We start from the raw sequence: 20,229 nt of genomic DNA on the forward strand, positions 1-20,229 counted from the left end.
ATTACATTCTTTTTTAGGTGCCACATTTTTAAAAAGCCATTAATAAGCTGGAAGAAGGCAACTAATATGACAAAGAATCTCAAAGATCAAGCAATATGAAGTTCATGCCATATGAAAATTTGTTGGAGAAACTGGGCATATTAGTCTGGAGAAGAAAAGCCTTAGGGGAAAACATGATAGTTGTCTTCAAGTATATGACAGGTTGTCACTCACATGGAAGAGAGAATAAACTTGTTCTGCTGGACCCCAGAGGACAAAATTTGAAGCAATGGGTAGAAGGTGCAAAGTGGCAAATTTCTGCTGGAAATAAGGAAAAACTTCCAATTACAGCCTTCAATCAGTACAACAAAATGTCTAGAAAGGCAAAATGTCTAGAAGTATACTGGTTTGCCCCCTTCCTCACTGGAAATTTTCAAGCAAAGATTGAATGCATGCATGTTGTTAGGTTTTGTAGTGAGAGGGGATTTTAGTTCAGATGTGTGTTAGACTCATTATCTTTAACATCCCTTTCCACTCTGAAATTTAGTTATTCTCTGAATGGAAAGTGTCAATTAACATTTATATATAGCTATAAAGTTCCCAAAATGACTTACATATTAATATAATTCCTCACACAATTCTATGGGTTCAATGTAATAAGTACTGTTAACCCATTGTATAGATGAGCAAACTGAAGCTGAGAGAACGTAAATGATTTATGACTGGTCCAGAGTCAAGTCACGAGTAAGTTCCAAAAGCAAGATTCAAATCTGTCTTTCTGACTCTGAGTGCTATGTTTTATTCTCTACTCCTTTTTCAAATATGCCTGTCTTTTCCACGAATAAATCTATACAAAGACACAATGATCCAAGAATCTACTGTTATTCTTCACAGAATAATAACTGACAAATTTCCACAACAGCAGCCTTATTGATTTTAAGATCACTGAAGTCTGATCTCTCCCCAACTCCGCTTGCCTTCGCAGCTGTAAGGAGAAGAAGAAGAAGAATGGTACCATTTGTCTTCTCATTCACAGGGTTACCACTGTCACTGGGGAGCTCCCAAAGAAAACATTCCTGAACCAAATGAACTTCAAGGTAGCCTGAAAACTCTTTCCTATCTCAGTAGGAAACATCCCTCCAGAAGCTCATTAGACCATTCTAGGGCTAATGCAAACAATACTTTCCGTTACAATAATTTGTATCCAGGAAAAAAACACCGGCTCTGTGTTGCATCCGTAGCATAGCAGCCAGTGAAAAGTTTACTGGTTTCAGCCAATTGCAGCCATGGAACAGGGCCAAGTCAAAATGTTTTCTCCGCCTTTAGATGAAGTCACAATTGAAATATGGCATTTTGCTTATTAAAGGGAGGGGGGGGAAGGAAATCAAAGCTAATCCTGCAGGCAAAGTTACTTGTGCAGAAGAGGAAGGGGATGGGAAGTGCTTGTGTGTATCTAAAAAACTGAGTAGATTTTGGAGTGTTCTAGCTTTCACCTCCCACTGGGTGGAGTAGGGGCTTTAAGAGCAGCTGGAATGTAGTTTCCATGATCAGAGTTTAGCCAATTGTTGCCTGCTTGTACCTCTGCCAGTCCTGAAAGGGTAGTGCTCTGAGCAGCAGCTCAGCTCAACCAGAAGGCATTTACTTTGCGCCTACCTTTCAGGGTAGTGCTGACCAGCAGACCAAGGAGCTCCTGTTTGCAGGAAAGAAAGATTTCACTGTTCCTAACATGGGAGAGGATGCTGTGCAAGCTGAAAAGTTCCAGGCTAGAGATAACCCTGGCCCAGATGTGCTGCTACAACAGGAAAAGGCATCAAATGCCAGTCCAGTGCCATCATCCACCCCAAGTCCCAGCCTGAATTGTATGACCACAGATGACTCGATCCGGGAGAGTTCCCAGGTGAATGCTGTCACAGTGCTTACCCTCCTGGACAAGCTGGTGAATATGCTGGACACGGTGCAGGAAAACCAGCACAAAATGGAGCAACGGCAGATCAACCTGGAGGGCTCTGTCAAGGGCATACAGAATGACCTCACCAAGCTATCCAAGTACCAGACATCCACAAGCAATACAGTCAGCAAACTCTTGGAGAAATCCCGCAAAGTCAGCGCTCATACCCGAGAAGTCAAGGAGCGCATGGAGCGCCAGTGTGCCCAGGTGAAAAGACTGGAGAGCAACCATGCCCAGCTCCTGAAGAGAAACCACTTTAAAGTGCTCATCTTTCAGGTTAGTGCCTCTTGTGTTCATTCACACCTATGCACAAACTGGGTGTTCACACACCATACAAACATGCACACATGAGCACTGTACTTGGACAAATTATTTAGAAGCTTTTCTATAGTACAACAGGTTTTTAGGTCTGGAAGTAATCTTAGGACTAATTAAATTCAACTCCTTCCCATCATTTTCTAGGTGGAAATTGAGTTTACAGGTAGAGAAATAAAGCAACTAGGTAGTGTCTGACAGAAACAGCTAAAATCTGAGTATCCTCTTTTAGCTCCAAACTCCATGTTTCTTCCATTGCAATAACCATTTCCTCTGTAATACATTATTCTGATATGCATTCATGTATAGATTATGGGTTTTTTTTATATCAGTCCTACCTATCAGAATCTGTCTGTCTGTCTGTCACACACACACACACACACACACACACACACACACACACACTGTCTTTTGTTGCCCTTCAGTAACCTAATGTACAATCTGTCCACAGGAACTTGATTTTCCCAGGTCTGCACTTGTGCGCCTTACTGCCTAGCTCTGGGCCAATCCAGTCTGGCAAATACAAAGTTTGAGTCTGAAAGTAAAAACCAGAAAGTATTTGTTACATTTTGTGAGTATATAAGTTAATCAAGAGAAATCCAGTTGTCTATTAGTATTTCCTGTTGCTGCTATGAAAAGTGAATGAGAAGGAAAGAGAGCCTTGATTCTTAGAGATATTCAGGGAATTTTTATCAAGAAGACAAATTCCTACAATTGTTCCAACTTTTCACTGAAAACATGACACAGATTTGAGGTTTGAGATAGGAGCCCAGATTATCAAGAACTGTGTTCCCATTAAAATATCTGGTTTTGTTTATTGTTTTTTTCAAAACTAACATGCAAACTCAATTCCCTCTCCCTCCCCCAAACTCTTCATTTTCCTTTGAGTTTTGTTAATAGCCTGAACAATTGTACTATTTCCCTTCTTTAGTAAATGACCTTTTGACAATGAAGAGCACAACTCTTTGCAGACACTGGATGTCCAATTCATTTGGTCAGATCTACCAAACAAGAATTTAAAATAAAAGTCAAGCACACTCACACAATAGTCAATCTATTGACATATAGGCCCTTCAAAGCAAAGCCTTTGAGGGAAAACTGTATGGGAGGGGGGAATCACAACACAAAACTCTGCACCTCCATAAATGACTCCATTATTTGAGGAAATGACTTTGGGAAGGGAGAGTCTGGGCATGTGATATTATCTGGAAGTGGGCATTTATGATCCAGGGGCTGTCCTGCCCAGTGCTGGAAGTTCTTCAGCCTCACTAAACACAGACAGCACACAGCCAACTAGAGTCAATGCCACCCGAGCCTCAGGGCTGTCTAGTTTTGACTGTGTTAATAAGGAGGGATTTCAAAACTGTCCTGGAGGGAGGCTATCACAGTTTGATTGTGAAATGCACACAGGGAGAGCCTTCATCACTGTAGAAAGACATTGAAAATTGGATTTAAACCAAGGGAGCCTTCCTTCTCTAAACGAGTGAGCTCTGCCAGTGAGGAACCCAATTCTTCTTCCCTTCATAAAAGGAAAGACTCCATCTCGGTGCTCATTGTCCTCCCCAAATTGCAGTTTAAGATTGTAAAGCCCTGGGCAGTAGAAATCTTCCTGTGCCTCACCGGCTTTTTTTTCAGTCCAGAAACTTTTCAGCTTTTAATGCAAATGAAATAACTCTTCATGTATCTGATGAATTGAAACAGATACTGTTAACTAGGCCCTTCTTAAGCCATGTGAAATCCTTTCTTTATTACCCCCCAAAGATATTAGAAATCTCAGCTTCTGTGGCATTTCTGAAATTAAATCTGGATCTCTAAACAAAGCCAAACATGCACAGACCCATTTATGTTTGAGTCATCCAAGGAAATTCCCTTTCCGTAGTGTGAAGCTGAGATTACCATCTATCCCATCTCTCAATTGGGAAAACACAATGCATTTACTTAGCAGAGAAAAGTCACATTTCCCTGGACTACATATACCATTCCCAGTCCAAGAAGGCTTCTGAGGAAGCAGGATCATTTAATAGCACAGGAGAATCACAAAGATACCATGAAAGGGAAATTGCTGAGCTGCCTAAAACAGGTTTGGGGTGTTGCTCTGGCCCTGGCACAGTTTCCTGGCACTCATCATATTAGAGTGACAGGTGTGAAATAGCAGTCTGAAGTGCTTAGAATACTTCACATTGTGAGTAGGAACTTCATTGGGGCCCATCGCCCAGGGCTAAATTTAAAGGGACCCAGTGTAGGCTGGCCATTTCAAACCTGGATACTTGGTTACTTTGAAAAGAAAGGCCTCCCATTTTCTCCAACTCTCATGCCAAAGTCCAAGGCAAAGATACTTTAAGGGTATCAGAGTGACAGGATATAGCCCCTTTACACAATCTTGACTTTCTACTAAACAAACCACTTCAGAGTCTTTAAACCAGAAAGACTCCCCCAAAGACCCTCTGATAATCACAAATCAAACAATCTCTTTAGAAGAAAGGGACCCTTCTTTTAGAGGTTCAGAATTAGAGTTCTCCTTGAATAACATTCTTGTTTAATAGCTAAGATTTTAAAAGATTAAGTGACTTAGATCACATCAAGTTAATTGCTGAGATAAGATGAAAATCTTAAGTCCTATGACACAGAAGTCCAGGTGGCCTCTCAATATGTTCCCTCTTCAAACCAGGGATTCTGGAATAGAAACTGTGCCATAGGAGATTCAGTGGGTCTGAGTTTTTTTTACTCACAAATCCCAGCTGCCCTTCTCATTGTCAATAGTAAGGTCCTTAAGTGAAGGAGTGAACACACCCTGCCCAGGATCTCCAGACATTCATTCTAATGGGGTGTTTCTTATTTAGTTTGCGCTTTTTTATCTCCTCCCAAGACCATGCCATGCATTGTACTAATGTTATCTTTCTGGAATTAGCATCTGTCAAGATGATCTACATGCACTCGTTTGTTGCAAAATTCTGGGACCACTCCAGCTGATGAAGTGTTCAAAATATGATATAGGGCAGTTGAATCTCTACTTGGTTCTGCCATAGAAACAACACACACACACATTGATTAATTCTAGCACTATGCCAGGTGCTAGAAATATAACGTTAAAAGTGAAAGTCTATACCTTTAGCAAGTATACATTCTACTGAGGAACAGCACCAATACAGATAAAGACAAGATAATTAAAGATGAGAAAGAACACCAGTTCTGGAGATGGGAGGAAAGGGACACTCAGGAAAGACTTTTGGTGTAACATGAGAATTAGAGAAGATAATGAGTTCTAGTTTGAATATGTTCAGGTGTCCAGAGGCTATCCAAATGAAGACATCTAATAGATAATCAATTAGCAGGTAATCCGTAATTCAGAACTGAAACTCAGAAGAGAGATTATCACTTGATTTATGTATTAAAGAGTATTTTAAAGATTATCACTTGATTTATGCATCAAGGTATATGTATAAAGAAGATAATCAAATCCAAAAAACTATAGAGAGAACAGAGAAGTCTCTAGACAGAACATGGGGGTAAGGGGATATATTATAGCTCCAAAAATGAAACCGCAAATGTATTTATTTTGTTATTATTTTTATTATTTGCTAAGTCAATTGAGTTAAGTGACTTGCCCAGGAAGTTAAGTGTCTGAGTTAAGAAGTATTAAGTGTCTGAGGCAAGGTTTGAACGTCCTCCTGACTTCAGTGCTGATTCTCTATCGACTGCACTATTTAGCTGCCCCAAATATATTTATTTTAAAAGGCTTAATCCATCAAGTAAAATCTTGCATTTTCATTTGATTTGTAATTTTTGTCCTTTATAAAGCACTCAAATTTGATGATATTATTTTTTTCTAGTTCTACCCTCTCCCTCCCCAATTCCAAACTCCCAAAATTTTTGGTTTAAGAAAAGAACTAAATGTGCAAATGAAAGAAAAGAGTCAAAAAAGAAAAATCTATGTCTATTGAATAAGTTCAAAATTACTAATATAACCATTAAATTGACCATTTGTGAAGTCCTACTATAATTCTATAGATTCAGAAACTTCACTAAAAGCAAATTCCAAAATACACTTGTAAAAGGTTATTTTTTTTATCCTAGGAAATCATAGCTGTGTGTTTCTTAAGTAACATATTTCATTCTTAAACAATGAAATCACATTTTAAAATAGGTTAAATTTGGATAGTGTTCCTCTTTCTTGGGAATAGCCCACTATTTATCTGATTGACACATACATAGATGCATACACACTTACATATATATGTATATACCCACATACACATGCAACATAAATAAAATACAAGTGAAGAGACAGTGTGTGCAGTAGAAAGAGCATTGTGTTTAGAATCAAAGGACCTGGCTTTGAATCTCAGTTCTGCCTTTTATTATCTCCATAACTTAGACAAGTCACTTTACCTCTCAAGCCCTCTCTTTTTTCACTTGTAAAATAAAGTGGTTGCACTAGTATGACTATAATTATTACCATCTCTAAATTGATGACTGAGATTCAAACATGAAAGAGAGAGCACTATTATTTTTTCTGCCTAGTTTGATTACTAGCAAATGCACACAAGGTATATTTCTAGACAAGTTTATTCAAAATCTATCAAATGAAATTACTTCATTTTTAATTAGAAAAACTAAAGAAAAGCCTATAGTAAACTGAATCACTAAAAGTTGTCCATTTAAACTTATGGAAATAATTCTTTTTCTAAAAGAAAAATACATTTTAAATGTTTTCAAGTACAGGAAAAAACTAGATAATTAACAGAAAATTCACATTTATATATTCACGAAACTATGGCATTAAGAAAAAGAAGAGAATAATTTCTAGTTATTTGCAATGGGAACATTGTGAAAAAATTGAGAAACAAACAAAATGTCCTTTCTCTTAAGTATATTGAAATATTATTTTGTATTAGTATACAAGATCAAATTTTAGGCAAATTACTATAAACTTTGAAACTTTTGACTATAGACCTTTCAAAAGTTGATTTTAAAAAAAATTATGCCCTCTCCATCCAAGTGACATCCTCTAAAATTCTTACATTAACATAAGTAGTTGACAGAGAAAAATTCAGTCATGTAAATACCTCTCTATGTCCTGCCCCTAGAAGATTGTATCTCATTGATCAACATCTGTGTAATAGGATTTTAAGCCTGAGAATACTGGATACTCTTTTAATTTCCAAGCTCAACAAAATACTAGTTCTTGCTGTTATTATTTACATTTATTGAATGCCAACTCTTGCCCACAGCTCTTTACATGAGTAACTGATTATGGTTGATCCACCCCAGAAAGTGTTATTATATTCTCTCATATACAAGAAACTTGGATGCAATCTTTTAAAACTAATCTCAGTCCTTTGTTTTGTAGGCTATATAAGTTTAGACTATGCAAATGAAAAATGTTCTTTAATGTATCTCAAATTCTTTGATATTGGCTATTAATTCAGTTATTTTTCCAGTCATGTTTAACTCTTTGTGATCTTATTTGGGGTTTTATTGACAAAGATTCTGGAATGGTTCGTAATTTCCTTCTCCAGCTCATTTTGCAGATCAGGAAACTGAGGCAGACAGGGTGAAATGACTTGCTTAGAGTTTATTAACTGTCTGAGGCCAAACCTGAACTCAGGAAGATGATTCTTCCTGATTTCAAGCCTGGAACTCTATCCACTGTATCACCTACTTGCCCTAATGTTAGCTATTGCATGAAAGATAAAATCAATTATTAGTTTACCATAGGAGTTAATCTATTATATTTTTACTTAGTTGAAATAAATATATTTATTATATCACAAAATCAGGATATTGATGTGGAAAGTGACCCCAGAAATTTCTAGGTCCATCCTATTATTCCTCCTAGCTCTGGATTATATCCATTATTAGTTAGATGAGGAACTTGGGCCAGGAAAAGTGCTATGACTTGAAGAAAGTATACTTATTAGTAATAAAAAGCATATTTGAATTGTCAAATAAAAACAAAGCAAAGTGTAATGTTTCATTGTGATGGATTGAGACCACTATGTAGTGGGCCTATGGATAAGATAGTTCAAATATGATCTGAGATATTTACTAGTTTTGTGACCCTGGATGATTATTTGCCTCAGTTTCCTCAACTGTAAAATGCTAGTTATTACTATACTTTTCTATTTGGAATAGGTGAAACAATATAAAGAGGACTATATTTGTGTCAGAAATACTGCCTGAGTTCGAATAAAGCCCCAGACACATGCTAGGTCAGTGACCATGAACTGGTAATATATTTACTCTCTCTTTCCTCAGTTTCCTGATCTGTAAAATGGAGATAATAATAATATTGCCAAGAATTAAATGAAATAATACATATAAAACATTTTGCCAGCCTTATTTCGTTATTATTATTATTAAAATGATTCAATATGATTTGGATTTTACATAATCAACATGAATTATTTTTAATGTAGCAAAATATTTAACAAATGACCTTAAAAAATGAATGGCAAAACCAAAATGTCATGAAATTTCAGTTCTCTAAAAGATGAAAGACAACTCAACAATAATCAAAGAATGTTATACTAGAATGTTACTAATTTTATATTTAGCTTTCTAAGAATGAGTAAGATCTTGACCAATAGCTTTATCCTCTCTGCAATCCATACCTAGATTCAATTTAATTCATTATTTATTTCAAGACAATTGAGGTCAGGTGACTTGCCCAGGGAATCACACAGGTAATAAGTGATAATTTTCTGGGGCAGATTTGAACTCAGGTTCTCCTGACTTCAGGGTCAGGGCTCTATGCACTGTACCAGCTAGTTTCCCCTGATTCAATTTAATTTAATGAATTTTTGTTAAGAATCTACATTGTGCAAGATTTTGTGATAGCTGCTATGGATACAAAGAAAAAAATAAAAACAAGCTAGAAAAAATCTATAAACATTTTAAAAGAAACCAAGCAAATAACAGATAATAGATTCCTTGAGGATGAGATTGTGGGTCTTTTTTCATATTTACATGTCTGATATTTTGCACAAAGTAGATGCAAGGTTTTGTGACAGCTGCTATGGATCCAAAGGAAAAAATAAAAACAACCTAAGAAAAAATCTATAAACATTTTAAAAGAAATCAAGCAAATAGCGGATAATAGATTCTTTCAAGATGAGATTGTGGATCTTTTTTCATATTTACATGTCTGATATTTTGTACATTTTAGGAGTTAGACAGAATGAAGACATAACTTTATTATTGGAAAACTCTAAACTATAGTTCTTTCTACCAAAACAGATCACCAACTTTTCTACAACCTATATAGTCCTAGAAAGAAGATTGCATTACTGAGATATAAAGAGACTTGCTTATAGTCACTCAGTCTAAATTTTTGAAAAACAGGCATAGAATGCAAATCTTTCATACTCTAAAGCCAGACTTTTTTCGATTACATGCTGCTTTAAAAAAAAAACAAAAACAGGGGCTAAATAGTACAAGTTCATTAAATTGAATTCAATATAACAAATGAACATTATTTTGTTACCATTTTTTGGAACAGTATTTGCAGATCATTAAATACCAGTAGCATGCTAAGCATAAAACTATGGTTCTCAAATCCCCCATGGGCAACATGACATCCATAGAAGGAATGTAGCAAATGGGAGAAAAATCTTAAATCATTCTCCAGGGACCACATGGTCCATTGCAGAAAGTAGGGCTCCTGGCTCCCAACAAATAATCTATATTTTTAGAATATCAAACTATGGATTCAGTTTTCCAATGTTAATCGTAGAATGACTGTGATTACATAGATATGTATGCATATCTTTAATGACGGTTTGCCTCCATTGGGATTCAATCCAAGGAGAAGACCCAGAGTTTGAGCCAGCTCTAGATAGGTGAACCCTCATTTACATGCATGATTAAGGATATTAGTTCAAGTAAATCAATGAAAAGAGTAAACAAGCTAAAGTGGAAGTTAAAATGCTACTTCTCAAGAACGCTTTCCATTCTTTCTAGCTTTCATACTTCAAGTACACCTTTCATATATGCTTGAAATGTAGTTTAATTCTCTCTTTGGGAAAAAAAAAAGAAAAACAAACAAACAAAAAAAACAAAAGTCACAAAACAAGGATCCTCATGAAGGATGGAGGTCAGTAGCCACAGCAGCAGCAGCAGCAGCAGCAGTAATTGAAAACCCAAAATCTCTGAAATTGACTGGCTGCTTCATGTACCTCTGAGACCCCTCTAAGCTGCAGCCTAGTGCTCTCTTAAAACAGTCCCATACTCTGCTTATATTTGAGGAAATTTCCATAGTTAAAAAGTCTAGCAAGAGTTGATGAAGCAGATGGTTTAATTTACAGAGTGCTAAAATCCTAGGTTCAAATGGTTCAAATTCCACTTGTTAGCAATGGCAGTGGCATGTCACTTAAATTTGCTAAGCCTTACTTTCTAAGTACAATGAGGCTAATGATACCTATAGTACCTGTCTCACCAAGGTGATATGAGAGTCAAATGACATAGTGTAAAATCCTTGGCAAGGTTAAAAGCACTACTGAAATATCAGTCAAAAATGAATAATAATAGCTGACCTTTATATAGACATTTAAAATTTACAAAGCAGTGTATATATATATATATATATATATATATGTATGTATAAAATCTCATTGGATCTTTACAACCTCCCTTTAAGATGGTTATACAGATATTATATCATCATTTCAGATTAAGGTGACTTATTCATGGTCACACAGCTAGGAAGTATCAGAGCCAAGATATTTAATTATCTGCTGAATTAATCTAATTTTTTATAAACTAATGTGTGTGTATATATATTTGTCTGTGACTGTGTGTATATGTATTTGCTTGTATACATATTGTGTATGTATGTATGTCTGTATTTATGTATGTATATTTATATTTTGTTTGCTAAAACCTGGGGAAATTGTGAAGCAACGCAGAGAAGTAATTACACTGGAATGGCATTAATAGGTAATTAATGATGGAGAGCTCCAAAGAAGAGGGAATCTTGGGACAATGCTCTAAAGACTGATATCCTGAGTAGCTGAATAGGAAACCTTTTTTTTTTTTTTTTCCATTGGGCAGAAGAAAAAGAAAAAAAAAAAAGACCAATCTAGAAGCAGCTAGATGATGCTATAGATAAGGAATGGTGAGCCTATAGTTAGAAAGATCTAAAACTCAGCCCATTCCTAGCTCTGTGGTCCTAGACAAGTCACTTAATTTCTTCTTGCCTCAATTTTCTCAATTGTAAAATAAGGATGATAATGATACCTCCCTCCCAGAATTGTTGTGAGGATTGAGTGAAATATTTATAAAGCTCTTATGTCACAATATCTGATAAATAGTAGGCATTTAATAAATTTTTTTTTCTATTTTACCTGCTGTTTGAAGCCCAAAATATTATCTCCCACCCACCTAAGCAAACTTAAAAACTATGCCTACTAGTTATTAAAACTTAGAAAAAGAGCAATATGTAGAATGAAAAGGAAAGAAAACAAAAAGGCTATCCAAGATGACTCAAATCATTTGGAAAAGATATCAATATTTTCTCTGCTTTGAAATGAAATATTTTGAAGCCTCTCTCTCTCTCTCTCTCCTTCTCTCTCTCTTTCTCTCTCTTTCTTTCTCACTCTTTCCTTCCCTCTCTCCTCTCTCTCTGAGTAAAACAAATTTATCATCACAATAACTTCAAAAAGTGACCAAATCAACACTGATCTATATGAGCAGAACACACACAGAGGCCACAGTCATAACAAAATACTTGCAGTGGCCAATGTTTGCCAAGTATACATATCTTCCTTTCAGTTGCTCAGAAACACATCCAATTCTTTCTGGATTATCTCTGTTCTCCTTCAATTTATTTTTATAGTTAGCATCAAAGAGCTGTGGCATAACTTGCCCTTTTCCCTTCCAGAAAAGTTGAATTATTTTCCTCCTGCCTCTATCCCACAGTTAGTTGGTATTACATGAATAATTCCAAAAGTGCCAAACCAATCAGTTTCCTTAAAGCTGAAGAAAGACAATGAAAAGGACAGAAAAATTGAAAGTTGAAAAATCTACCATAAACTCTTCTTGCATTTTATATCTAGTCTTGCAAAATGTACATTGAGAAGAGCAGAAAGCAAGACTAAGTGTTTTCCTTCTTTATAAAAGCAAAATTTGGGTAGCAATCATTTTGTTGGAAGTGAAAGGAGAGAAAGTATTGACTTAATAAACTCAAGGATGCAGATACAGCTAAACTGGTTAGGGAAGATATTTATAACCCACTGCTTAGATTTCTGCTTACATCACAGAGAAATACTTACCCACAGCATCTTCCTTTATTGACATCCAGGCCCTTAACCATCATTCCCAGCTCTCTTACTAATTTATTCTTAATCCTAAGAAAGCCAGAGCTCTTTGATTATTTACATTAATATCCTTACAATGGGATCTTCAGTTGATGCCATAGTGTCTTCTGCCTTTGCTAGGTCACTTCTCCAAAACCACAATCCCCAGGAACTTTTATGACTCTGAAATCTATCTTCCAAGACTTCCAGATCATCAGATCAGTTGGTCAAACTAACATAACAGCTTTTCTCTTCTGGTCTCTGTATCAGATATTTCAGAAGGCTATTCCATCCTCACCCCAAATAGCTAGCATTTTTACTTAGTGCTTTAAAGTCTGAAAAATATTTTACATATGTTCTTTCACTTGATCTTCCCAGTAATCCTGTGATGTAGTTGCTATTACTATCCCCATTTTACAAATAAGGAAATAAGGCCAAGAGACGTTGCTCAAGGTCACATAGCTAGTAAAATATTTTAGGGAGAATTTGAACTCAAGTCTTCCTGACTCTGAGCCCCACACTCTATCTACTATACCAACTAACTGCTTCACCTAAATGATGTGTGGAATCCATTCTCCTAATGTGGTATATCAGAATCACAGATCTTATATCTCACCTTGCTATTCAAAAGTGAGATGTAATAGAAAAATCACAAAAGAATTGTCCTGTGCCTGCCTAGATATTTTAAAAGTTGTATCATGTGTTTGAAGGAAAAAAATAAAAGTTATTTTAAAGATCAGGTTAATAAATTAATAAATGGCAGGTTTTATTTGTGATCCTAATTTATGACAAAAAGTTAAACATATTTACCAGTGAACCATCCACTTTGCTAACTAAATATATTTTAAATTACAATAAAGTCAATTGACTTATTTTGTTAAGCTCCTCTGAAGACATAAATTAAGTTAAAATGAGTTGTTTCCATGTCCATCGAGATAGAATATTGAAAGAAAAAATAGTTTTAATAGTTTTACAGGTGAAAAACACTGATATGCAATTTCTTCAAGTCACATATCAGTCAGTCAATAAACAATAAACATTACCATGTGTCAGACATTGTGCTGAATGCCAAATTATATCTAATTAATGCTACTAACATATACAATTAATGACTAATCTAATTAATATATCTAATGGCAGAACCAGGTAGAAATTCAGGAACTTGGTCCAGGACTCCTTCTATAACATTACTTTTTCCCCACACAGTAAACATATGTTTTCTACTTAAACATAAATGATGAAGCTATCATGGTCAGCTCTTAGTTCCAAATATTTTAAGATCTTAGTTGGGTTCAGCCTCATTATTCAGTAGTGTCCTACGATGAAAATAGCACTGATTTGGAAGCTGGGTTCAAATTTCATTTGTTCTACTTATATTTGAAAGATTGGGTGACTGATGAAACAAAGGTTCAATTTTCTGAGCATATTGATTTATTAAGCAATGTACGCCAATTGCCCAACAAACCAGGACCAGTCCCATTCCCAGCTTAGACCTGAACCTCTAATACAGGAAGAGAGAAACTTTTATACATTAAAACAATTAAATAATGCCAATTAATTAAAAGGAAGACAATACAACTATAGCTTATCTGATTTCTAATCAAATGAAAGATTAGGGACTTTCCAAGTTGGGATAGGAGAGGGAACAGGTACAATTCTCTGAAACCATAGATGTCCCACTCCCTACAGTGTCTATAACATGGAAACAACTGATTGATAAATATGAGGACAGTTTTCAAATAATACACATATCAGTTATTTAAGAGGTGTGATAATGAGAAAACTCCTTGCATCAGTCTTTGGATCAGATAGGTTTCTGGTTAGCCTAACTTAGGCTCTTGGTTAAGGATCTCTAAGCAGCAGAAAGAGATAGTCCAATTCCCTAGCTACACAGGGCTAGATTAAAGCAGTGCCTTAAGTTTTTTTCTCAGTTCTCACAATTCAATGAAATTTTATCAAAAGACAGAAATTGGACTAGACTGACAATTGAATAGAAAGGGAACTGAGATAGCTCCAGAATTAAATAACAAGATGGAGTTACTAACCATTTGCTGTTCTAATCCTCTCAGTTCTGTCCCACTCACTACCTGTCTAACTTCTTTGGGCCTCAGTTTCCTCTTCTATAAAAAGGGGGTGATAGTTCAGATAATTGGTCCCTCCAGCTCTGAATCCATAATTCCATCCTATGAATATGGCAGCATTTCCACTCACCAGGCAGAGGACAATAGTTCAGTGAGTTTAAAATGACCTTTTGAAGTCTATGTATATTGATGCAACAGAAAAAAAAGACATGGCTTTCATCAGTTGTCAAAAGATAATAACATGGTTCAGTAGTGAACACCATTTGCAAAGTGTGTATGGCATTGACTATGAAATGTTTATTATCAACTTCTTTTTTTCCAGGAAGAAAATGAGATTCCTACCAGTGTGTTTGCAAAAGAGCCTGTTCCCAGCATAACCGAAGGAAAGGAAGAATCTGTGGATGAAAACAAATCCCTGGAAGAGACCTTGCATACAGTGAACCTGTCATCAGATGATGAAATGCCTAATGAAGAGGATGCCCTGGAAGATAGTACTGAAGAAAAGGTAGAAGAAAGTAGGGCAGAGAAAATAAAAAGATCAAGCCTCAAGAAAGTGGATAGTCTCAAGAAAGCCTTTTCTCGCCAAAATATCGAGAAGAAGATGAACAAGTTAGGCACAAAGATTGTATCTGCGGAGAGGAGAGAGAAGATTAAGAAATCTTTCACCACCAACCACCAGAGAACATCGTCAGGGAAAAGCTCTCCTTTTAAAGTATCTCCCCTGACTTTTGGTCGAAAGAAAGATCATGAAGGAGAGGGTCCCACTGAAGAAGAGACCAAGCCAGTAGACACATCAGCCAGTGAGCAGGCCCTGACTGAGAATGAAGGAAGTTCTTTCACCGAGGCCCCTTCGGAAACATCTTTCCCTACAGCTCAGCTGGAAGAGAATATAGCCAAAGATGTTCAGGAGAAGTCTGTCACAAGAGACAGCAACCCTGCAACTAAGAACATTGAGCTGTCCATTGTGGAAGATGAAGAGTTTGAAATGGCCCAGGAATACTCTCAAAAGAACCATGATGAACACTACAGACTCACCATTGGAGAGGCAGAACAGTCTGATGAAGAGCAAGCCCAACCTGCAGTTCTCCAAATAGACCAAACAGCATAACTTCTCACCTTTCTTTCATGCTTTCACCTCCCATAAGGTTTAGTTACGTGAATAACCAAGAGCTATGAACAAACTGCTGCCTATTTCCAGTGTTATTGATTCACTTTATCTGTTATTTCCTTTGCTGTAATAATTTATTTCATAGGAGCATCATCCAGAATGACCAAGACTTACTACTATCTGATGCTCTGATTCTTTAACTCTCTTAGTAGTTGAGTCCATTCATATAGAATTTCTTTGAGCATTACTTTAAAAAAAGAAAGAAAGAAAGAAAGACAGCAATGCAGGGGAGGGGGAATTAATCAGTTTGGTTTAGAGAAACCACTAGATGCTTGGGATACTAGTCATGAAATCTATGAGTTAATGTTTTCTCCCCTACAATAATTTCATACTTAAGTGAATAATGTAGCATGAATCTAATGTTAACAGAATTTGATTTCCCATACTTAATGCTAACTGTGAATTACTGATTGTTTCAGTAGGTATATGTGTAGATATATGTGCATTTTACTTAGGTTTCATTGAAATCTAAAGCATTTGCAGAGGATAGAAGTTAGAATATGATATTCACTTTAAAAAAAAGCACTGTAGTATATTATAAATGGAGAAGTCATTAAAAAGAGAGACAGAGAAAGAGATAAGTAGACAGGCCTAATGAGCCAAGGCAAAAGAGGAAAAAAGTGGGACAGAGGAAAAGTGATTGAAAGATAAATAGAAGTAGGAAAGAGAACAGAGAATGAGAGAAAGAGGAAGGAAAAAAATACAAAGAGATGGGGGAAATGCTTCTAGTGTTAACCTTACTAATTCATTCCTTAAATAGCACCAATTTAATACTTTCTTATATCCTAGAATAGTATTTTAGTAAATAGCATCCTTGAAATATTATGTCAGCAGCTATTTTGAAAATAATATAGTAGATACATAATTTGTACAGTATTAAAGCAGAAAAAGTAACAAGAATGTAATGTTTTCTTAATGAAGATAATAAGCTTTAAATGTTTCTCTGAGGAAACTCAAGAGAATATGCTCTAGTTAAAGATGAAATGATTTAGGGAACAGCAAATACCAATCAATAGATGCAGAGTTTTGCCAAGAAAATATCTTCCTTTGCCTTCATTTTATAATTTCCATGTTGAAGCCACCTATGTCTTACTATTATAGAATTTAGGTTTTCATATAGTTCAAGATCAGGCACTGGAAGTGTATAGAATGAGATTGGGTTAAATTAGCTATCTCTTTTTTGTTCAAAATATTAATTGCATTCCAGAATATAGTTCACTTAGAGATTAATTTACAAAAAAAGTATAACCGATGTTTATAGTCTTGAAGCACAATGATGTTTATATGCTTTTTTAATGCAAACATATTATAGATTTCAGTCCTAACTTATACTGTGCCAAAGGGTTGCTTTCTCTAGAAGTGTTTTGCAATGAGAAATGCTGATGTGATGAGGAAAATATTACATCATAAATAGCTTAATGACAACTATTTAAGGAAAGAAAATTCTATGCCACCAGTAAGTTATATGAGGAATTGCCTTTCCCCTTTCTTCCCTCCCTCCTCCCCTTCCCCCAAATAGAGGCTCCTAGATTACATACTTCAACGTTTCAACATTTTGAGAATGCATGACTCAGTCAGCAGGGGAACTCTGCCCATGGATGAAATTTTCAACACTCTCCCAATTTGGTTCAGAAAAAAAAAGTCTTCCAGGAGTTGTTGTGGATAAAAATCAACAGCAGCTGGTAGTCAACCATGTGGTGAAGGACTTCTTCATCTAAGCTAGCCTGGATTGCAGAAGATAGACATACCATCAACTGCCAGGCCTATTGACATGAACTGGAAGTTCTGCCATCTTGGTGGGACCTGTCAGGACCTCCACTTTACTGACATTATTTTTAAGAACTGTCACCCTGTTCTTTAATGACAAATCACAGTAAGACTTCAGTGGCAAGGGATATTAATATTAATGTACAAAACCCAAATATCTGCTAGTACAAGTAAATCTGAACACACAAATCTTGGCCGTTGTAAAGATAAATCTGAAGAGATAAATGGCTCCCATTCTTTCAAATGTGCAAATATTAACTGTTTTCTGGGACATGTTGTAGCGGAAGGAACATTGGATGTGAAAACAGAAGAATCAGATTCAAATCCCAGCTCTCCCACTTTTTACTGATTATTGATTCTGGATAACTCACTTCAACCTCCCAGGATCTCAGTTTCTCATCTGTTCAGTATTGCGCTAGGTGACCACTGATATCCTAATTCTAAAATTATGACACTACAATATGATTTTTGAGTATTTCACATGTACAATCACAACAAAAAAGAAAAGTCAATTCCAGGAAGACAATAAAGATGGAAAGAGGAAAATATGAAAAGAAAACAATGGCTAAAAAGTACCATTAATTTCCTTGAAAAAAAATGCCAATAAAATCAGTAATCAATTCTCTTTTGGAGAGAGTAAAAAAATTCTTTATATACATATGCATTAAGGACTAGTTGTGAATTTTTAAACCATTTTTTTTTGCATTTTTCCTGATTCCTCAAAACAGAGGTGGCATCCTGGATTCTCAGAAGTCATTATAACTATTCAATATGACAAGAAAAAGGAATTAGGATTTTCTTCTGAGAGCATCTTAGAAAGGCAATCTTTAATGGACATTTTGCTAGCAAGAAGCATAGAGGTAGATTCTTATTTTGTATTAGCAACAATATAATTTCAAATACTGAAAAGTTGTACTAACAGCAGATTTATTAAAGGGTAAATAAAAAAATTTTAAGTGTCCAACAATGTGAATTTTTTGACAGCAATTTTAGATATGACAGAAATATATGATTTTTAGTCTCCATAGTAAACAGACCAGTAATGTTCATTGTTTCAGTCTTGATTTCCCCTATTAACTTTCCTTCCTTTTCCCCTGATCTCATTTAGAAACCAAGCCTCATTCTTCAAGTTTAACTTTCCTGACATCACCTAGCCAGCTCTGGAGAGTGTCTGAATACAAGCAAGCAGGTTGATGATTCTGATAGCTCCATCTGCATTTTTATTGTAATTCACCAGACTTTATAATGCCTTAAAGAGTTCTACAAACATAAATGTATTGAGCTGTACATTCAATTTATTCACATAGATAAACCTTTGTCTTCTACAGTGCCACGCACTTGGTGGAAGACTTAATTTTACTGACAGTCCAAAACACACATGTTTAACCTTTATGGAGTTGCTGTCAGCTCCCAGCAGCCATGAAATTGGGGCACCAAAATTTAATGTCATGTTTACATTTCCCTTTCAGAAATGCCTATTCCATTTGTTCCTGTAAACTAGATGTCAATAAGTACAACGTGGAAAATTGTGCCACAGCATTTTTTCCCCAGCTTTTTCAAGAAATAAAATCCATTATCCCTTGAGCCTCCTAAGTATTAAAATCCAGTGCAATAAAACATAGAATTAGACCAAATAATTGGTTGAAAACACACGTGTTCTCTAGGGATTAGAAGTGGCAACTGGTCGGATTGAAAATTATTCATTCTATATTACTTCTGAGTTATTTACCTGTTGGGTGAAGCTACAAAGTCCCTAAAATTCCCAACACATTCCAAACTGTGTATGTATAGATTGGACACTGAACTGAGCTATATTTCACCAACATTTCTAATGCAATCCAACCCAAAAAGCTTGTATTAAGCACTTGCTATGAGAATTACTTTCTAAATTCTAGGGAAACAGGCAAACCAAAAAATTGTCTCTTTTTGCAAAAACCTTAAAACCGGCTTTGGGGAAGAAGGCTTGGAGGATGCAACATGAAATGGGTAAATATATACATGAGCATTTGAGGAAGGAAAAAGAACAAACAAACTAATAAATTCAGGAAAGATTTCTTGGAAGGGGTGGTCCAAGGGAAGAGATTTTAATGGAATCAAGAAGTCTAAGAAGTAGAGATAGATAGGTAAACACATTCTATAGCAGTCTCGCAGAATATAGAATGGATAGAAGAGAATAATCTGAAACAAACATGGAAAGCTAGACTAGAGTAAGATTGTAAAAGGCCAATTAGCCAGACCTAGAACCCATACTCTAAAATAAGTTTGTGCCGTGCTGCAAGTTGCATTTAAATACAAAAGAGTTAATTATTGATTCAAATAAAAAATTAAAATAAAAACACACTCTAATAGGAAAATTTTCATTCCAAGCAAGCAAATAGCAAAAACAGTTTTTTTGCCTCAAACTAAAAGGTTTGAACTTCAGCTGAATCTACACAGAAGTCAGGTTTCTATGAATCCATGAAAATTAATCTGATTGGTATAATCCTAGTCCCAGTGCTATATATGCATATATGCTAAGGTTCCTCTGACCCAGAAACCAAACATTGTTTCCCCCCCACCCCAAAGTACTTGCTTACTCTTGCATAAAGTGAACTTTTTAGGTTTCTGTCCTTCATTTATTATTCTTAACAGGCATCTCAGAAAATATTCTGATTTCAATGTTCTGGGCAAATAACC

General features: G+C 35.7%; 1 protein-coding gene across 1 annotated transcript; it reads left to right on the forward strand.

Moving 5' to 3' along the window:
• The first annotated feature begins 1,415 nt into the window (after positions 1 to 1,415).
• Positions 1,416 to 18,455, forward strand: CAVIN2 (caveolae associated protein 2). Its single transcript, XM_051985979.1, has 2 exons — positions 1,416 to 2,203; positions 14,941 to 18,455. Exons 1-2 carry the CDS (start codon positions 1,706 to 1,708, stop codon positions 15,724 to 15,726), a joined length of 1,284 nt encoding a protein of 427 aa, XP_051841939.1. The 5' UTR covers positions 1,416 to 1,705; the 3' UTR covers positions 15,727 to 18,455.
• Positions 18,456 to 20,229: the final 1,774 nt, after the last annotated feature.

The sequence above is a fragment of the Antechinus flavipes genome, chromosome 3 (genome assembly GCF_016432865.1).
Source record: "Antechinus flavipes isolate AdamAnt ecotype Samford, QLD, Australia chromosome 3, AdamAnt_v2, whole genome shotgun sequence".
Classification (NCBI taxonomy): Eukaryota; Metazoa; Chordata; class Mammalia; order Dasyuromorphia; family Dasyuridae; genus Antechinus; species Antechinus flavipes.

Coding starts and splice junctions, on each gene's coding strand:
- CAVIN2 (XM_051985979.1), top strand. CDS start 1,706: ATGGGAGAGGATGCTGTGCAAGCTGAAAAGTTCCAGGCTAGAGATAAC. Junction 2,204..14,940: donor TTAAAGTGCTCATCTTTCAG/GTTAGTGCCTCT, acceptor CTTTTTTTCCAG/GAAGAAAATGAGATTCCTAC.